This window comes from Microtus ochrogaster, chromosome 21 (genome assembly GCF_000317375.1).
Source record: "Microtus ochrogaster isolate Prairie Vole_2 chromosome 21, MicOch1.0, whole genome shotgun sequence".
Classification (NCBI taxonomy): domain Eukaryota; kingdom Metazoa; phylum Chordata; class Mammalia; order Rodentia; family Cricetidae; genus Microtus; species Microtus ochrogaster.
Genome location: NC_022022.1, coordinates 26,926,822 through 26,939,642, shown reverse-complemented (window position 1 = coordinate 26,939,642; position 12,821 = coordinate 26,926,822). Strand labels below are relative to the sequence as shown.

The window sequence follows — 12,821 nt, the reverse complement described above, 5'->3', positions numbered from 1 at the left end:
TGGAGGTGCTCCCCTTCACCCCAACCCAGAATGATGAGAGCGCTGGAGGTGCTCCCAGACTACTCTTGAAACAGCTTCATCCTGCTGCTGCTCAATGTCTTCTTTACCCAGAAAAGCCCCTTCTCGTGTTGACTTTTGAGCCTCAGCACTCGGCACAGGAGCAGACAGACACACAACAAATGCAGGTTAATGGAATAGACACGGTTAGGTGGCATTGCTCCATCATTTGTTCCATGAGACATCCCTGGTGTGAGAGCAGTTCTGATAAATTCTCTTACATAGTTCTGCTCAGCTTTAACATGTGAGTTTCATAATAAACAGCCAATGTGCTATGAACATCCATCTTTCACACCATATGCAAAATGTCATATGAACTTCTAAGAAAAGCGGGCTGTCAGAGGCAGGCGGATCTCTGTGAGTTCGAGACCAGCCTGGTCTACAGAGCTAGTTCCAGGACAGGCTCCAAAGCCACAGAGAAACCCTGTCTCGAAAAACCAAAAAAAAAAAAAAGAAAGAAAAGAAAAGCGGGCTGTGGTGGCACACACCTTCAATCCCAGCACTTGGGAGGCAGAGGCAGGTGGATCTCTGTGAGTTCAAGGTCAAGCTGGTCTACAGAGCAAGTTCCAGAACAGGCTCCAAAGCTACAGGGAAACCCTATCTCGAAAAATAGAAAACAAAAATAAAAACAAAATTCTAAGAAGGTATCAAAATTCAAAAAAAAACCTACAGAGGCCTGGCTGATTGCCGCTTTTCTCTGTCTATTCCACTGCCTCATGCACCTTTAGTTATTGCCCTTCTCTATACATTTGATAGAGGTGTCAAGAAACCTCTAGAACGCCAAGGAGCCTCATGCTAGGCGAGCAGGCCAGCTTCTTACCAGCATTCATGTCTTTAAACTTCTGCTTGAGCTCGGTAGGAGTAAGACGATACTGGTCAAGGCCATCACCCCAGTAAATGCGGTCGAGGACCTGAAGGTCTCCTCCAATCAGCCAATCGCCTTGTTCCATAACCATCTAACAGGAAGCAAAAGGAAATTATTTGCCACAACAGAAGCAGGACCATTACTCTCCCACGAGCTAAGCACAGCTTCTACAAGCAAGTTGGTCTCTATCCTAAAGGCCAAGCTAGGCCTATGAACATCACTGATGAAAGGAATTTCTGAAAAGCGACCAAAACCTAAGTGAATGATTATTATAACGTTTCAGTTAAAAAAGAAGAAAGAAAAATGGCATTTCCCCCGCTGTTATTAGATGTTGGTTAACAGAATGACATATAACCTATGGGTATCTCATCTTGTGTGGGACACCCTCAGGACCCACGTTTACAGGCCGCACCTGAAGCCTACCCTTTCCCTACACCGCACTGCTTGGTGCCTACATACACTTCATTTTTTTCTAAAGTTCAGAATCTACTTTAAAACACGAGACAACTGACAGATATTTGCCTTCAATACTGACATTTCCACACTCAACACACAAATGAGGCACTTTGGGGAGATGAATCATGTTTCTCTAATTTTCCACAAGAATGTTAAGAGGCTGGAAATATTAAGCTGCCCTGGTGTGGGCCCCCACTGCAGCCCCCTCGTATCCTTCTTGTAAGAACACATTTTATTATCTTTCCCTACCACTATATTCCAAGAGAACGAACCTTCGCCCAACACGTCCAAGCCCTGAGTTCCGAGGCAGCCGAGCTCAGCACCTGGTGCACAGCAAACACTGTAAGCTATGGGTTACCCGCTGGAGTATACATACAGCAAAGCATAGGCTTAGCATGCACAGGGCTCTGGACTTAATCCCCAGCATCAACAATTTCAAAAAAACTACAAAGAGTTACTGAATAAATATTTAGATGAGTCAAAACAACAAGACCATCTGCTCATTACCATCATCTAAGAGCCAGTCTCGATTCTGCAAAACTTCACAGCCCAGAGGAACAATTAACACACAGCCAACGGCCACATTTCAACACAAATGTTACTGTCAGATGAGTCAAGACCTTAATGTAGGGGTGGTTCTTGCATGTTGTTCCCCACTGTCTGGCACAACGCTCCTCTTTCCGATGCTCAAAAAATTCAGGATTTCGAAGAATGGCTACACGGCGGCCCTCATACATCAGAGCGAATGCTGTACAGCCGTCCAACCTCTCTTTGTCCTCATGCGTAGCGGTCAGAACTATGGGCACTGACAAGTTGATGACCCCTCCTGCAGGACACAAAAGAACACAAAGTGCACAGCTTACTCAGTGGGTCTTAGTATAGTCACCTTCGTCTTTAGTGACACAATCCAAAACAACAACAACAGCAACAACAACAATAAAGAAGCAGGGCCAGTGAGAACGCTCAGCAATTGAGGGCACTTGCTACCACACCTGACAAACAAGAGTTCGAACCCTGGAATCCACATGGTAAAATGGATGCACTGACAGCCACACGTTTTCCTCTGTCCTCAACGTGTGTGCTGTGGTGTGAATGATTACACATGCACACACACATGAACACACATACAATGAATTACTGATTAATTAATGCAAACATTTTTAAAGAGCCAATGACTGTCTCTTGAGTACCTGGCACAAAAGAGTCAGAAGCAACTAATTTATTCAGAAAGTTAAAAAAGAAAGAGAAGAAGAGAAGAAAGGGGGGGGGGTGATGTGGGATGCCCTGCTGTATGCTACATATATGTGTTGCTTTCGTTGCTTGATGAATAAAACTGTTTCCGCCAAAGGCCAGGAAAAATATAGCTAGGTGGGAAATCCAAACTAAGAAGCAGAGAGAAGGAAGGCAGAGTCAGGGAGATGCCATGTCGTCACTGAAGGAGTAACATGCCGGAGTATCACCAGTAAGCCACAGCCTCGTGTCAATACACAGATTAATAGAAATGAGTTGATTTAGTTGTGAGAGCTAGTCAGTAATAGTCTGAGCTATTGGCTGAACAATTACAATTGATATCAAACCTCTGAGTGTTATCTTATAAGCAGCAGTGGGGACCCGCGAGCGAAAAAGAAATCGGTCCAGGGGCACCAGGGGGGCAGAGAAAAATATTCTACTATGGAGGAAGGAAGAGGAAGGGAAGCAAAGAGATGGGATAGGGAAAGAGGGAAGAAGGGGTGGGAGAGGAGGGAGGAAAGGAAAGAAGAGGAAGGGGGAGGGAAGGGGATAGGATATGATGGGAAAGAAGGAGGAAGGGAATGAGAGAGGAGGGAGGTAGGCATGGGGGAGGAAGGAAGGGGATAGAGAGGAAAAAGAAGGGGAGGGAGAGGAGAGAAGAATGAAAGAAAAGAGAAAGAACCAACACATACCACACACTAATTCTCACAAGTCACCCAATGGTCCTTGGGGAGAAATTTTAAACAGAACTGTAGAAGTAAAGGAACTCGTTTACAAAAGACGCATCAGATGGCTATGGCTAGAACACTGTGCATCCCACTATATGAATGAGACCAAGAACTCTATCTCATTTCCAAGATAGACACAAATAACTACATTTCAAGTAGCAAATTGATTATGTATCCATGACAAAGATAATCCAGGTTTTTTTTATTTATTTAATCATTTGGGGTGTGTGTGTGTGTGTGTGTGTGTGTGTGTGTGTGTGTGTGTGTATGAGTAGGTGTATACATAGGCCAGGGAAGGGTGATGTGTCTTTCTTTATCACCCTACACCTTGCTCCCTTGAGATAGGTCTCTCACTAAACTGACAGCTCAGGAAGGCTGCCTGGCCACCAAACTCCCAGGAGCCACCTGTCAACACTGACGTCACAGTTACTCGTGGCCATGTCTGACTTTTACATAGGACCTGGGAATCTGGACTGAGGTCCCTCTTCTTTCAAAGCAAATGCTCTTACCCACCTAGACATTTGCCCAGCCCTCCCCCTTTAAATTACATTTTTAATATAGTCAGAATCAAACCAATGTCAGGTGTACCTGGCCAAGAAAACAGTAATCAGTGGTTCCAATTACTCCAAACTGTGATACCAGTGAGGCCAAAGCACAGTCTCAGTTCCCAGCCTGTGGCGCTCTACGTGTTTTGCTTTGCATTGCTTTCTTTGGTTTTGGAGACAGACTCTCTCTCTATAGCCCGCGCTATCCTGGAACTGGCTATATAGACAACGTTAGCCTCAAACTCACTGAAATCTACCTTTCTCAGTATTAAAAGTATGCACCATCACACCCAGACGCAGGGTGTGTGTGTGTGTGTGTGTGTGTGTGTGTGTGTGTGTGTGTGTGTGTGTGTGTAAGTCACTATGACATATACAGGCTAGAAAATTAGAGTAGGCTCTTAAATTCCTACTGGGATTTCTACACAGAAGAAATCCTACTGTGTAGAGAATCATGGACAAAGCCGTCAGCCATCAACAAATCTGGATATACTTCTAAAATGACCAGGAACAGGTTAAGACGGAACACTAATTAATCACTGTGCACTAAACTCTAAGTTGAGTCACTCCTGAGCAGACAAGTAAAGAGTACCACTGACTCGAAAGAGAGAAATAAAAATGCAGCATTTAATCTTTACAGAAAACAAACACACAAACAAACAGACCCCGAGTTCGCAGGCTTTGTAGAGGAATGGTTCAGGGTGTATGAGCCCCCAGGGTGGGGGGAGGGGGAGCACTCCATAGTGGCCAGGCTGGCATGGCACAGGGAACAACTGGCTTTTATGACTCACTTTCTGTTCTGATCACAGGTTCTCCTTGTTCCTCCACAACGAATAACAATTACAGGAAGGAAAAGGAAGAGTGGAAATAAGATCCCAGAGTTCACGTTAAGTGTCCCAGCGGAGCTTAGTTTTCCTGACTACTACTGCGCGGCCACGACTGCCTTTGTGGAACGTGACAACCCTGAAGTCATGCCGGACCTCCTCCACACCCAGCTGGATCTCAGATGTAGACCGTCTTACCATCCAGAAGGCAATCGAAATGAAGGCATTGCAAGTATTCCCTCTCTCTCATGAAGCCGTTCAGAGGAGTCGCCCAACCTTCCGCCAAAACCTGCACCCACTGCATATCCACCTAGGAAATTAGATTGTAAATAAAAAAAAAAATGCTTATTTCACGTACTTATGAACCCAGGCAGCAAAAAGTGTTATGCATTTGATTTCAAAAGCAATGGCAACAAACATGTCAGCAGTGGCTGTGGATCCTACAAACTGAAGAATGAACAGGAACCCTGGAGGACAAACTGTTCTTCTATCCCATCTGTCACACACTACCCTCCGCTTACTTCCAGCGGGGACAGCCTCCCCTAGGCCAGTGGTTCTCGAACGTTGCTGTGTTTCAGACAACCTCTAGGAGGTGTGTTACAGTGCTGACTGCCAGATGGGCCTGGTGGGGCAAACCTAATCTTCACACTTGGGAGGCAGAGCCAGGCGAGCAGATCTCTGAGTTTAAGGGCAGCCTGGGATAGACAGCAAGCTCCAAGTCAAGCCAGGCTGTATGGCGAGAGCCTGTCACAAAGCAAGCAGACAAACAAATGCATATTGCTTCACATTCAATTTCCAAGGCTGTGGAAATCTTCTAACTCTGTCAAGTTCCTAGAACTGCTGTCAGTGAAGATCTGGAAGCTGCATGTTGAAAGTCACTATCTCCTTTTCCTCCTTGTTTGTTTTGTTTGTTTTGTTTTTCAAAGCAGGGTTTTGCTTTGTAGCCCTGGCTATCCTGAAAATCACTCTGTAGACCAGGCTGGTCTCAAACTCAAGGAGATCCGCCTGTCTCTGCCTCCTGAGTGCTAGTATTAAAAGCGTGTGTCGCCACCGCCCAACTGACAGTCACTATCCTAAACCAAAAGATACTTTATACAAAATATTTACCAAGAAGTCTCTTCCCCAGACAGTAACTGCATCTTGCAAGGACCACTACTGCTTAAACGTCCAGACTTGTGGTTACATCCCAACAGAACAGTAAAAAAAACTGATGAACTGCATACCTCATAGAGCAATGGATCCCCAATGAGAAAAGACTACACCCATGGGCCATGGTGTGCACTAAAATGGAGTCTCCCATTCATTCCTAAAGCACAATGGCCGTGTGTGTGCAAGGAAACAGCAAACAACATGAGGAATTACACAGCCTCAATTCATAAACCTTTCCTAAACCCATGATAGTGGTTGTTGCTTATCTCAGTCGGCATCTGCCTGTATTCCTGCGAGCTTCCTTACTTGAAGCCTTCCTTGGCCTTCTATATGACTAAAGGAAATCTGTGAGGAAGCTGGGAATGGGCGACCAGCAGCGTGCCTTGTGGGTGAGTGCCAGACACTGAATCCACAGGCTCCCGGACTGAAGGAAGCTCTCCTTCAAGGTTCTGCAGTGCCGTACACCTCCAGGTAGATCTCTCTCTCTATGCGCAAACTACAGTCCTTCTCCATGGCCACTGCCACAGCCCTGCTTTACACCATTCCTCCGACACTCGTCCACCTCATACCACATCACACGCAGCCCATTTAAAGCAACTCGGACCAAAGAAGTGAACAACTATGGAGGAGCCTTTGTCCAGGCCAAGCTCAGTTCTCCACCCTCAGTACCGAGAGGTGAAACTTCCTCACGTGTTCTAGATTCTTCTTGGAGTAAATGAAGACTTTAAAGGGAAAGCCAACTGCTACTCCATACTCTTATTTCTTACCCTTTGCGGGATTTTGCTTTTTTTTTTCTTTTCTCTGTATAAATTATACAGCTTAAAGTTTCCTAAGACTAGGTCATAGTTTCCACTCTCATCCTGCTTAGTCTAACTCGGAAACTGATAATTGAGAAAGGCACCTAATGGTAGCATCAGACACAGATATACAACAGAACTATTCCTAATGTGTCCATTTTTCTTAATATAAGGGAGAGTCAAGTGTTGGACAGGAAATTGGGAAACATGGTTAAAGCAGTAAAAGTTCACTTTAATTATTATGGGTTAGCATTTCTTAATGTTTTAGAAACATTCCTTTCTCTCTTACCCCCCCAAATCTCAACATAATCTTTGTCCTTTGATATTTCAAAATAAACAAATGTGACTAAAAGCAAATCAAAGTCACGGTGCTGTGGGAATACTGTTCCCCACTAAACACATTCTCCATCCCTGGGAACTGTGATATATACCACAGCACCCTGACCTGCTCTTGCCACCCCGACTTCAAACACGGCTGCTAAACCTCACATTCATCAAGCTGACCACTCCTCGGCTGGCTGAACCACTTGGTCTGAGACGCGACGGAGAACTTACTTTATTGATCTTCAGCGCTGGTAAGGCTTCTGCATCCGTTTTTGCCAAATGCAGTTTGTTCTCCGGCACATAGAGTTCTTTCACCTCATAGGAGGCGTCCACAGGGACGATATCCTGCACAGCCACAAGAGAGCAGTTAGACAGTAGATCCAGCACTGCAGGCACCCCCAAACGGCATCTCAGGAGAGGAAAACCAGCATTTCTAGCAGAAAAGGGGGCTCTAGCACCATGTCCCCTCCTCAATTTCCCTAATGTTAGTTGGTCTACTCCCAAATAACATCTCACACTCAAGAAATCAGCATTATGCCCCATTACGTAATAGAAAAGAAAACATTCCTAAAATCTTCTATGTTTCAGATCCTGTAACTAGAGCTGCCCTCAGATACACTGAGACGAAAATTTTAACCACAAACAATCCGTGTAAGACACCACCATTTTTCCCTATGTACTTTTTCCTTAGTGTCACTGAAGCTGCCATTTTGCTCATAAAATTCATTTCAGAAGTGTCAGCTTCCTTCCCACAACCACTGAAAACTACTTTTTAAAAATGTTTTTGTTCTTACACCCCAAGGTTTCCTCTCCCTCCCCTCTTCCCAGTTCCTCCCCCACCTCACCCCATCCACTGCTCCTCCACTGTTTCTCTTCAGATGCAGGCAAGCCTTCCAGGGATATCGGCCGAAAACTAGTGCTTTTTGATCCCACGTGAAATAGAACTGCAGTCAAAATTCTAAGTGCTCACCTATGACACTAAGACAAGCTTTCTTCCTGTTCATCTCACACGTACTGCACGCACGAGCACGGGTGGAGGGAGGTGGTGCAGGCAGTGTGTGTGTGTGTGTGTGTGTGTGTGTGTGTGTGTGTGTGTGTGTGACACAACACAACCACTTACACTGCCACTAGGAGAGCTTCACAAGACTGGCTCCCAAGACACTACTGTGCCCTAACGAATTCTAAATGGGTTCAAGCACATTAACCCTTTTTAATATCAAATCTGCTGGGCCATCTTCTCAGCACACAATATGGGACCAATTGTGGGTTTTTCATACATGTACAGGCAACACTTGGCTATTCAAAATAAAACAATTCTCAAGAGAATAAAAAGATACAACCAAAGCCTACCTAGGGGAAAGTATTGCCAAAATACACAAAGTACCTTAAAACACACAGGAAAAAAAAATTCCGTTTTTATAGGTTGGAATGCAGTCACCACAGTACCACTGATATCCTTCACAGAGGTAAGAAAACAAACCTACAACAGCCAGAGAGAAAGTCCTGAATTAACACCTCACCAAAGATACACGGATGGTATAAAAGCCTACGAAGACACCCAGCATCACATTGTCTCTGCCAAAAAGACCAAAAATCCACAGCACAGACGACAGAGCAAGAACTTCCACCTACACCTGGTGAGAACACACAAAGACACAGATACTGTGTAAACCTAAGCACATCAAGCCAGGACAAGAGCCAGAGGCGGCTTGCAAGCAGTCACCTGAAAGAAGCCCATGCTCAAAGGCATGATGCCCACTACACAGCATCAGTGTTAGCAGGAAGCTAAAACTTCTACTAAAAGAAGTATTTTTTTTTAAAGCATGAAGCAACAATGATCAAAGTAATTTAAAGTAAAATATTAACAGAAGAATCAAATTCTCTTTCTGGGCATATGCATGTATGTACATGTTCATGTATGTATACACGTGTATGAGAGTACACCCGGAAGCCAGAGGCCAACATCAGACGTCTTTTTCAGTCACTCTTCATCTTGTGTGTGTGTGTGCACGTGCATGTGTGTATGTGTGTGTACGTGTGCGTGCATACGCGCTCACCCATGGGCACACTGAGGTCCACACTGTCCCCACCTTATTTTCTGAGACAGGGTCTCTCACTGAACAGGGAGCTCGCCATTTTGCCAGACGGCTTATATGATAACACCCAGCACCCTCCTGTTATCTGCCTCCAGAAGCCTCCATTACAGACATGTGCTGTTGTGCCTGGCTTTTTTATGTGGATACTGAAGGTCTAAGCACAGGTCTCCATGCTTGTGTGGCAAGCGCTTTTCTGACTGAGCCCAAAAACCAAAACTTTAAGGACATACCCTACTCACAGTACCTGCCTCATAGCAGGTAACTTAGCCCGCTCAGCTAACAGTGGACTAAACATACGACAGCAGTGCTGTAGGTATCTGTGACCCAGTGGCTCTGCAGGCATCTTAGTTTGAGTAGCACAACCTACAGATGTTTGTACAACATGCCTCATCTAAGGGAAGAGCTCAAAGTGGCAGCTGTATCTGGTTCTATAGCAAAAGAGGAAAATAATACTAATAAGGCTAAGTTACATGTCTATGCCAAAAGAGGTCCATGAAGACCAGGGGTAGCTGTTTACACCAACCCCTATGGGGATCTGCGAATCCAGAACCAGTGGCCCACAGAGCCATCTTCTCAGATGCTCTGCTCCCACAGTGGGGAAAAGGAGAAACACAGTTCAGCACAGAAAAAAGGAGGTAGCAAAACCGGATTTCTCCTATGGTAATATTCAAGGCCTCCAACTTCTCAGAATAAGCCCAAGAGTAAGTAAGACTACACATACAGAAAAAGAAGAAATAAAATTAAAACCCACAGCAAGGGACCACGGCCAGCTAGGCCCCACAGCCTCACTCCTGGAGCAGAGCAACATTTCTGAGAGACCTCTGCCCCTCGAGCACCCCTCTGCCCCTCGTGCACCCCACTAATCAAGGAGGAAACAGGAAGCAAGCACATCAGGCACAAACTGCCCAGCACAACTGTCCATAAACCTCCTAGACATTCCATATTTCATGGCAGACAGTTATTGCTGTATTTACTGAGGAGAAAGACTATCTAAAGCCATTAAAGAAAAAAGGGAATCAAGGCGGCCCAGCAGCCCAGCTGCTCCAGCTGCTCCAGTCTGGATGTCACATGTGATCATGTTCTCACAAGGTGGGCTTCCACACACACACATGAACCACACCAAAGTAGGTTTGTGTCAGCTTTACAGAGGGAGGGGTACGACAGGTCAGCAGTCCATTTATATGGAATGGTGGACTTTAAGAATGCGTCGGAAGAGGAAAATCACACACAGAAGGAAAAGAAAAATCTAGCCAGATCCACAGCTTAGGCGTAGCTCTCTGCATTTACTTTAAATGTGGAAAGGGCCCTTGGTAGGCAGGTGCCCTATATCCTTCTGTGTGTGCGTCACTGTCATTAGCCTGGTGTCCCACGTAAGTGTTCTCCACCGTGGACGCGCTACAGGGCAAATGGCCTGTCTACAGTCTCTGCCAAGCTTCAACTGGAAAGGGAAAGCCCAGAATCCACTCTCCCTGAGGGACAGCGGGGCATGCACGAAGCAGCTGCACACACCCCACACACTCAGTCGGACACACAAGACACCAAAGGCACACTCAGGCATACATATTCTTGCCAGCTGTGAAATAAAGAACTGAATCCTACACAGGGCAAGATGCTAAGAGTGACCAATTATAGACGAGGCCAGGTACTTGTTAGGCTTCTAGAAGGGAGAGTACAGGGAGGCTCACAGAAAGGACACGAAGTCAGTAAACTAGTCACAAAATTTAAGGGACACATTTTCAAACCAAGAAGAGACAGAAGGTGGCTGGAGTCCGTACGTCAGTTATTTCTGATGTTCTTACTGTTGCGATGAAAGAGAGGAAGCCACAAACATTCTTTGCCTGACACTCGGTGATCTGTTTCTTCAGTTCTAAATACACAGCCCTGACGAGCTTCCTCACCTCACCGCCTGGTTTCTCCTTTTTCCTCAACCACTTAAAAAACATCCAGACACCCATTCCCCAGGGCTGTTGTAAGAATAAGACATCATGGTGTCTGAACTGTAGGGCTATACTTACAGAGATATGCCCTCAACCCTGTTCTTAAAGGCTTCGTGGCCTAACACCTACCTGTCAAGGTAGAAGAAACTACGCTATCTGCCCCTCCACAAAGGAGGGAGCTAAGGCCCAAGAGATGAACAAACCCCGCTATGCTGGTTTCCTCTGCACTTAGCACATGGGTAATAAATGATGATGACAATAATACTCACCAGAATCATACACGAGGAACTACGCCTAAGTTCCTGCTGTCAGTCCATTAACTCAGACAGAGTTCTCAACAAACTCTAAGGCGGGTTCTATTATCAGTTCCATTTCGCACAGGAAAGCAGTGAGGCCAGAAATAAAACTTTCCCAAGGCCATAAAATTGAGTTGATAGGTGCTAGAGCTAGAATTTCAACTTTAAAGGTATCCTTCGCTGTTTCCCCATAGAAGCTACATCAGGAGACTTTGTCACACACATTGTTTCAAGCAAACATGCAAGTTTAATCATGTGCTGCTTTCAAATAAACAGGGAGCTATAATCATTTTATTTTTTTCAAGATCAAGAAGAAATAGTATCATGTTTTATTTTTAAGTCAAAATAACTTTTCATCACAAACATTCAACAAAATCCCTCCCTTTGCAGATTCATATCTAACAATATTCATAAAATTCATTTTAGCCTTACAATATGGGTGTGCGATTCTTCTGGTGGATAACCAATGCTAAATAAAAGGTCAAGAGTCTGCTATTGTTTTCTTTTGGAAAGATAAAGTTATTATTTCTGGAATTAGCACAAACACAATGGCATGAGTCAAGGGGAAGACGGAACATCTGCTCAGTGGAAGAAAGCTCTGTGTAGACTTTGGGTAGAGATGAGGCAACTGATTATCAGAAACACAAAGAGAACCTTAAAAATGCAGACACAGGGCTGGAGAAATGGCTCAATACTTAAGAGTACTGGCTGCTCTTCCAGAAGATCTGGATTCAATTCCAAGCACCCACATGGCAGCTCACAGCCATCTGTAACTCCAGTTTCAGAGGATCCAATGCCTTCTTCTGGCACTGGGCACACACATGCTGCCCAGACATACAAGCAGACGAAACACCCATACATATTTTCTTATGTTGAATGTAGACACTGCCAGTTTCTAGCACATTCTAATGGCAAACCTCAGTCTCCAAAACTACCACTAAACACCTGAAAGGACCAATACCACCTCAAAGTACGTGTGGATACCGAGAGAGCAGAAGGCGGAGTCCCTGCCACATGAAATGATTGTTTATTTGGGACTCAAAAGGACTTCCACAGCCTCACCTAGCAATCAGAAACACTGTACCATTATTATCATTTATATAATCCCCATTATTTCAGCAAACTGACTTTCAAGGAAAAGGCAGCGCACAAGGCTAGCCAGAGAAAGTCTTCCTATGACTGGACACCTCACCCCTTCTGAGAGGCTCCAGGGTTCCAGGTGAGACTAATAGGGTCCTGGGCTGCTCGTGTGCCCTGAGCAGAGGCCGGTGAACAGTTTACACATTACACATCACCCTGCAGGAAGGCCGAGTTCCAGACCTCCAAGGGCAGAAATACTAGATGTTATGAATGCAAATACTCATTTGATTTAAAATGCAAGATGGATACAAAATTTTGTTTTAATTGACCCAACACTATACATGACCAATATATGCAGCATCTACATCCTTGTCTGGGCCACTGTGAGCAGGACAAATAATCACGATTAAAACTAGCGATTCCTTTTTTTTTTTTTGGTT

General features: G+C 45.0%; 1 protein-coding gene across 1 annotated transcript in view; it reads right to left on the bottom strand.

Annotated features, from left to right (window-relative positions):
• Papss1 (3'-phosphoadenosine 5'-phosphosulfate synthase 1) overlaps nucleotides 1–12,821 on the bottom strand; it is a 69,431-nt gene that overhangs the window by 31,448 nt on the left and 25,162 nt on the right. Inside the window, exons 6-9 of the mRNA XM_005357296.3 lie at nucleotides 7,204–7,317; nucleotides 4,901–5,012; nucleotides 1,999–2,204; nucleotides 878–1,013 (exon numbers count right to left, since the gene is read on the bottom strand). Of these exons, the coding sequence (XP_005357353.1) occupies nucleotides 878–1,013; nucleotides 1,999–2,204; nucleotides 4,901–5,012; nucleotides 7,204–7,317 (568 nt within the window). The remainder of the gene's footprint in view (nucleotides 1–877; nucleotides 1,014–1,998; nucleotides 2,205–4,900; nucleotides 5,013–7,203; nucleotides 7,318–12,821) is intronic.